Source organism: Cygnus olor, chromosome 25 (assembly GCF_009769625.2).
Source record: "Cygnus olor isolate bCygOlo1 chromosome 25, bCygOlo1.pri.v2, whole genome shotgun sequence".
Taxonomy (NCBI): Eukaryota; Metazoa; Chordata; class Aves; order Anseriformes; family Anatidae; genus Cygnus; species Cygnus olor.
In genome coordinates, this window is record NC_049193.1 from 4842640 (window position 1) to 4850578 (window position 7939).

General features: G+C 50.2%; 1 protein-coding gene across 1 annotated transcript; it reads left to right on the plus strand.

The window, feature by feature from the left end:
- Positions 1-3663: 3663 nt before the first annotated feature.
- On the plus strand, positions 3664-5617 carry LOC121059470 (feather keratin Cos2-3-like). Its single transcript, XM_040536340.1, has 3 exons — positions 3664-3692; positions 4541-4613; positions 4996-5617. Exons 1-3 carry the CDS (start codon positions 3664-3666, stop codon positions 5320-5322), a joined length of 429 nt encoding a protein of 142 aa, XP_040392274.1. The 3' UTR covers positions 5323-5617.
- Positions 5618-7939: the final 2322 nt, after the last annotated feature.

The following is a 7939-nucleotide window of genomic DNA, read 5'->3' on the forward strand; positions in this document are numbered from 1 at the left end:
CTAATGCTCAGAAAGAGCCTTCTGTGTTTCATTTTGTGGCCAGTGCTTCTTGTCCTGGCACTCATCTCCACAGAGAGGAGCCTGACTGCATCTTCTTTGTGCTGTCCCTTCAGGTATTCCTATGCATGAAGGAGATTCACCTGAGCCTTCTGTTCTTCAGGCTGAGCAGTCCCAGCTTTCTCAGCCTTTCCTCAGAGGAGAGATTCTCCAGTCTCTCAGTCGTCACTGTGGCCCGTCATTGTCTCTCTCCAGGATGTCTTTGACTTTCCTGTCCTGGGGAGCCAAGACGCATACAGAAATGAGAGCCAGCATTTAGACACTCTACACCCAGAGTGGCCTCTCCAGTGCTGAATCAAGAGGAATGATCACCTCCCTTGACCTGCTGGCAACACTGCTAATGCAGCCGAGGACACCATTAGCCCTCTTGCAGACAGGACACAGTGTTCGTTCATGGTCAGCTTGGTGTCCACCACAACCCCCAGGGCTTTTTTTGCCAAGCTGCTCTCCAGACTGTGAGCGTGTTCTGCACCATCTTGGTGGCTGTTGAGAGGATGCTAGGGAAGTTGCTGCCTCTGGCAGGCACCAGAGTGTTGGGACTCTGGTTCTAGGCTGCTTAGTGCACCCAGAGACCCTCAGAACTCTCTGTTCTTTGCTGATGGATGGGGCTGCTGCTCTCCCTTTTGCAGGCTGGGCCAGTAGCAAGCCTGAGCATGTATCCGAGGAAGGCACACACATGGAGATACACACAGGACACTAATATAGCTGTTCACAGAGACTGCAGCCACAGGCGGGGCACTGCCTTTAACAACACCCAAAAGAACGCCACCAGTACTCATCAAAACCTTGCCTACAGAGAGCCAAGCCCCGTTCCTCTTCTGTGTCTGGTCAGGATTGAAGATCCCTGCTGGAAACACGCACCCTCACCTACTAGATGTGCAAGCACACCCTTGTTCATATATTCCATCTCTTGGGAGGAACAAGTTAAAAGGAAATGAATGGCAAGGAGGATGGGATGAGAGCGGCAGATTGTCAAGGAGGATTGTAAATGCACTCAAGTGACCTTGCAGCTGGGAGTGCGCAAAGTCTGGAGAGTAGTAACGTAGGAAACATTGCAGCACTGGCCCTCAGCCCATCTCATGACCCTGCCTGGAGCCTGACTCCTCATACCCAGCACATGGTCCCCCTCCTTTCCTCTGGTGAGGCCAGTCTGATGTTTGCTTTCCCAAGGTACGCGTGCCATCACCCATTCATCTCGCAAGCATCCCCACCCTCACAGGGATCTCTCAGAGATTACCATAGGTTCTCAGCCTGCCCAATCTCCATGCCTGGGCCCTGGGCTCCCTTAGCCACCTCTGACTCAGACTTTACAGACAGCTTTTCCTCTCATTCACCAGCTAGTCCATCTTGAAATATGCTAAGAAATGGCACAGATACACCCCCACATATCATGCTAAAGTCACTAAGTGTTGTGGTTTAACTGGTGGGCAGCTAAGTACTGTGAGACGTACGCTCACTGCCCCCCTGCTATGGTGAGGGGAGAGAGCTGGAAAAAAGAAGTGCAAGAGCTCATGGGTTGAGATAAGGACAGTTCAATAAGAAGAAAAGGCAGAAATAAAAATAATAAAAGAAAACAACCATCGAACTAGTGACACACAGTGCAGTTGCTCACCAAAAGCTGAGCAATGCCCAGCCATTCCCTGAGCAATGGCAGCATCCTCATCCAACTCCCCCAGGCTTCATTAATGAGTGGAACATTATGTGGCATGGGATATCCTTTTGTCCAGTTTGGGTCTGCTGTCCTTGATACCAGTTGATCATTAATTCTGTTTTCTCTGAAAAAGATAAAATATGTACTTTGAGGACAGGCCAAGATGACCCAGGCCTTGGAGATGTCAAAAGGATGATTAACTGAGGAACTGCTAATCAGGAAGGCCATGATGTTGACATTCTTGAGGGAAAACATTTTGATGTGTTTCCTTGAATACATCATCAGTCAACGTAATCTGAATAGATGGCTGAAAAACAAAGATTAGGAGTATTCCAATCTGAACTGTCTGTGTACTATCCTCATTATAAGAGTAAATATCACACCCCTAATCTGGGAGATCCCACCCTAACAAGGGACCCTTCCTCTCTGAAGATGTGCAGAACGATTCTGACATGGCAGCGCTATGCTAATTAAGGAAGCAATCAGAGGCAATGGGATTGTACAAGCACTTAAATGCACTGAGAAGGTGTTGTATAAAAGTAGTGAGGAAAGTTTTAAGGGGTGCCAGCTTTGTGGAAAATCACTGGGTACCCTGACTTGCACAATTCCAAAATAAACAATCTCTTGAACCTTCTGTGTGTATTGGCTCATTGCACACTGGATAATTGATCTGGAATTTTAACCTGCTTGTGCCCCCTCCCAGCTTCTTATGCACCTCCAGCCTCCTTGGTGGGAGTCTGGTATGAGAAGATGAAAAGTCCTTGACTTAGTATAACCAGTGTATTGCAAAAGCTAAAATGTCTGTGTCTTTGGATGAGAATTCCCTTTTCAGTCTTAGGTTTTCTTGGTGTCACCATCTCCTGGCAAACCAGAACCTGGGTATTGATAACCCTGATGGGCTTAATCACCCTGTCAGTAGGTGCTCCCAACACCCTCTTGGTGACTCAGCACTGGGGGCTTGATAACACTGGTGCCCTTTCTCACCATGACAGCGGGTATCTCCAAACTCTGGGGCCAGTGAACAGGAGAGACAAGGGGGCAGGGGTGCGCATTAACAGCCCCCTTCCGCATTATGGATATTTGTCTTACTGTTGGTTATGCTAACCACACTGCCAGGCATCAGGAGCAGGGGCTGCCACTCACACCGGGCTCACCACAAGCCCCACGTGTCCTTGCTGGGCAGGCTCAGCTCAGAGCTCCATGGAAACACTGGTGATAGGGGGTTGCTCCTCACAGCACCCGCGCCTTCCTGTATAAAGCTGCATGCTGCAGGCACCAGTGTGGGCTCAGTGCACACAGGTAGACAGCGCTGTCCTGGAGCTTGGCATCTTGCACGTGGAAAAGCACGAGAGTTCTCTATGGAGAGCACAGAGAAGAACGTCCTGGAATGCACATGAGGCTTGGACCTGCTCACCTGCAGCAAGAATTGAGTGGACTGGGTCAGGCGCTGCTGATACCAGAAGATGTAGGGAGCAGAGCTGCTGGTGGAGAAATTGCAGTGCAGAGCAGCGTTGTGTCCCACCTGGATGGCAGTTTCTTGTGAAAACTGCAGCACGGTGTCCTTCTATATATGACCTGCAAAGCCAGAACAGCATCTCAGCACTGCTTGAAGGTCTATCTGTTCTCCCCCTCTCTCTCCTGCGTCTCTCATTTCACCAACTTGCTCACTGTCTCCACTCTCCATCTCCCTTTTCATGGGCTGTGAAATGCTGAGCTAAGTACACATGCACTCTTCTTTCTGCAGATGCTATTCAATTCCCATACCCACGTCTGTCATACCCATGCTTTTTAGCAGTACCTCAGCAAGATTTGAGTCTATTTACTCTCTCTCTCCCTCAGCTGTATTAAGAGTTTGTCTCTCTTCCTGCAGCACAAGAGATGAGCTATTCCTGCCCTATCATCTTTCTATGTCTAACGTAGACCTGTTAGAGTGGGTCCAGAAAAGGGCCTCAGAGATGATCAGAGGGCTACAGTATGTTAAGGGGTAATGGTTATAAACTAAACGAAAGTAGATTTTGATTAGTTATTAGGAAGAAAATCTTTACAATGAGGGTGGTGATACAGAAGAACAGGTTGTGCAGAGAACTTGTGGATGCCCCATCCTGAAAATTTTCAAGGCTACATTGGATAGGGCTCTTGGCAGACTGTTCCAGTGGAAAGTATCCATGCCCATGGCAGGGAGATTGGACTCAATGAACTTTAACTTCAACATCCCTTCCAAACAAAGCCATTCTATGATTCTGCTGTTCTGTGATTCTATGGCACTGTTAGTGAACTCACAGACTGCACCGAGACACATGGAGTCAAAAGGTGAAGGAATATTTTTTCATTGACTTCAGTGCTAATGTGGATGAGGTCAAAAGCCAGTAGAACAAATCACACACCCGGGAAGGCAACAAAGGACCATCAGAGTGAAATGAGGAGGAAAGGAAAAGGAAGGATGTAGCACTTCCTCATGCATAGCTGTACTTCAGAATCCAACTTCAGCTTGTGGGAGCTTCTTCCTCAGAATACCATTTCAAACATCCCCAACAATGTCACTCAGACAGACATCACCTGACTGCTCAAGACACATCCAGCACTTAAAATGAGTCTTCTGCCATCACAGATGCATTCCTGCCCTAGAAATCCTTGGGCCTTTCATCCCAGCACTCCAAAGAATCCTTCACTGGGGCATGGGCAAGACCTAAATCTGGAAATGAAAAGGTAGAAGTGCAGCAAACCAACACACAGCCCATACATATTATTGGTTGGGATAGTTTGCATTCAAGATGAGCTTGATCAAAAATTATTACCTTTGTTAAGAGTGGTTCATGGCCTACGGCAATGAAGGACCAGTATAAAGAGCAGCCCAGCTCCCTGCTCTCCCATCCAGTTCTCTCACCTCCTCCTCCTTGGGAACCAGGTGAGTCTGAAGCCCTCTCTCCTCCTCTTCCAAAGTGGAAGGGATCTTGCATCAATAGACATCTCATCTGATGGTGGTTCAGTGCTATGCTGGGCCTTGGAGTTCCTTGCCACGGGAGAGGGGTGGATACAGAAACTCTGTGTAGACAGAGGCTGGGACATGGGGCTGAGGCGGCTTTTGGTTTATGTGCTATGCAAGAGTGTTCCTGGGCCAGGCTGCTCTTTGAAGGGCCCTGTCAGGACAAAGCGATGAAGACCATGAGCCTCCTGGTAGAGCCTCCACCTCCACCCTCAGCAGTTGCCTTGGCTCTTTTGTGATGGGGTAACCAGGCTGGTAAATCACCTGCCCGTGTGCTCTACTTCCTCCCTGTCCTCTTTCCCAGGTGCATCTCCTGCTCCCAGACATGTCCTGCTACAACCAGTGCCTGCCATGCAGGCCCTGTGGCCCGACTCCACTGGCCAGCAGCTGCAACGAGCCCTGTGTCAGGCAGTGCCAGAACTCCACCATCGTCATTGAGCCCTCTCCCGTGGTGGTGACCCTGCCCGGCCCCATCCTCAGCTCCTTCCCGCAGAACACCGTTGTGGGATCCTCCACCTCTGCTGCTGTTGGCCGCATCCTCAGCTGTGATGGAGTCCCCATCACCTCCGGCTGCTGCGACCTCTCGGGCATTTCCAGCCGCTACTGTGGCAGAAGGTGCCTGCCGTGCTAAAGAAGCCAGTGGCCATGGCCCTGGGCTTCTTCTCTCCGGGATTACGAACATGGTGCTGCACAAAGGAGGAATCTTCAGGCCATTCCTTTCAGAATGTCTGACCTTTCTCAGCTCCTCTGGCACATGCTGGCAGGAAGGGGCCAGCCTGCACTTTCTGAAAATATGGCCCATGCCTCTCCTTCCATCCCTCCACCTACCTCCTTCTCTCCCTTTTCTTTGTGCTCTTCTTCTCAGAAGACGGGTCTCAGCTCAGAGTGACCTTTTCCTCTGTACACTCATTAAAGATGTTTGCATCCCAGCCTTGGCTGTAGATTTTTCTTCCCTCCGTGTATGCCTTCCTGAGCTGTTCTGGGAGAATGGCTTTGCCCTTGGTGGGTATAAGATGGGTGTTTATGGAGCCCCTTCCCGACTCCCAGAACGTGAGGTTGCAACACACTGCAGAGCTCTTGGGCACTGACTCCTGGAGAGGAAGAAAACATCCATGGCTTTTGCAGACAGGGAGAGACAGAGGAAGGAAGGGGAGGGGACAGGGGAGAGAAGGGGAGTAGAAATGGGGAGGGGCAGGGGGAGAAGACGAGGAGGGAAGGGAGGGGACAGGGTGGGAGGCATCACAGAACTGGACAAGATGGATGCCACTTTTTTGAGGGAGACATTGGCAATGGGATTGGTACAGAGGAGGGAGGATGGTCCCAGGCACAACACAACCACAGCCAAGTGAGAGTGAGTGGAGAGTATCTTGTGTCTCCTCACATGTCTACTTCCACAGGGCAAAAAGTAACACCCTCAGGAGCTCAAGGAGGACAGGAAGTGCACTGGCAAACCGGAGGTGCTTTTGTAGTCAAGGAGCACAGCAGTGCAGAAGCTCTCACCACAGGCTAGCAGTGTGATGGGTAGCAAGCCCCAGAAGAAGCTGTCAGTGACCGTGTAGGACCAGTGCAGGGCAATCGAAGGGGGAGTGCCACTTGTGCCAAGGAGGGGAGCCCACAGGCCTCCCACCAGACAGGCACAGACCTTCCCTGCCATGGCATTGGAGTACTTCAGTGGGTGGCAGGTGGACACAGATTGGTTGTAGGCCATGAGTGTGAAGAGATCCCAGTTTAGGCCCACCAGGAGAGGAAAAGGAGCCAGACCACACAGCTAGAGAACAAAATTATCCTCGCTGCACAGAAGGCATCTAAAAGCATAAGAGGCATCCTGAGGAAGACATGGCACATGTCAGTGAAGGGGAAGTTGCCAAAGACAAACTACATGGGAGAGTGCAAGTGCTGGTGGGGCATCACCATTACAAGTGTATTCCCAGTCTGGATTAAGAGGTAGATGTCTGAGAACAGTATGATAGAATCATAGAACCATAGAATATCTTGGGTTGGAAGGGACCTTAAAGATCATCGAGTTCCAGCCCCCCTGCCATGGGCAGGGATGCCACCCGCTAGATCAGGTTGTCCAGGGCAATCTGGTCTTGAACACCTCCACGGACTGGGCATACACACCTTCTCTGCGCATGCTGTTCTAGTGCCTCAACAACCTCTGTGTTGCCTCCTAACATCTAACCTAAATATCCCTTCTTTTAGTTTAAAACCATTCCCCCTAGTCCTATCATTACCTGACTGAGTAAAAAGCTGCTCCCTGTCTTTTTCATAAGGGCCCTTTAAGTATTAAAAATCTGCAATCAGGTCTCTCTGGAGCCTTCTCTTCTGCAGACTGAACATCCCCATCTCTCTCAGACTTTCTTTGTAGGAGAGGTGCTCCAGCCCTCCAATCGTTTTATGGCTCTCCTCAGGACCTACTCTAACAGGTCCACATTCTTCTTTTGCTGGGGACCCCAGACCCGGCTGCAGCACTCCAAGTGGGACCTCACAAGGTCATAGCAGAGGGGGACAATCACCTCCATCGACCTGCTGGCCACTCCTCTTGATACAGCCCAGGATGCAGTTGCCATTCTGGGTTACAAGTACGCTTCTTGTCCACCAGAACCCCCAAGTCCACCTCCGCAGGGCTGTTGTCAATAAATTCTTCACACTGTCTGTACTCATGCCGGGGATTGCCCTGATCCAGGTGCAGCACCTTGCAGTTGGACTTATTGAACCTCATGTGGTTCACATAGGCCCACTTCTCAAGCTTCTCCAGGTCCCTTTGGATGGCATCCCTTCCTTCTGTTTTATCAACTGCACCACTCAGTTTGGTGTCATCTGCAAACTTGCTGCACTCGATCCCATGCTCTATGTCACTGATAAAGATCTGAAAGAGTACCAGTCCCAAGACAGAACCCTGAGGGGCACCACTTGTCACCAGCCTCCACCTAGGCATAAAGCCATTGACCACCACTCTCTGTGTGTAGCCTTCAAGCCAATTCCTTATCCACTGCATGTTCCAGCCTTCAAATCCATCCCTCTCCAATTTGGAGCTCGGGATGCCATTTGGCACTGTGTCAAAGGCATTAAAGAAGTCCAGGCAGAAGACATTTGTCAGTCTTTGCCTGTCAACTGATGCATTCACTCCACAGAAGTGACTCATAGAAGGCTACCAGACTGTTCAGGCATTATTTGTGCTTGGTGAAGCCATACTGGCTGTCTTGGACCACCTCCTTGTCCTGCATGGTCTTTGACATTGCTTCCAG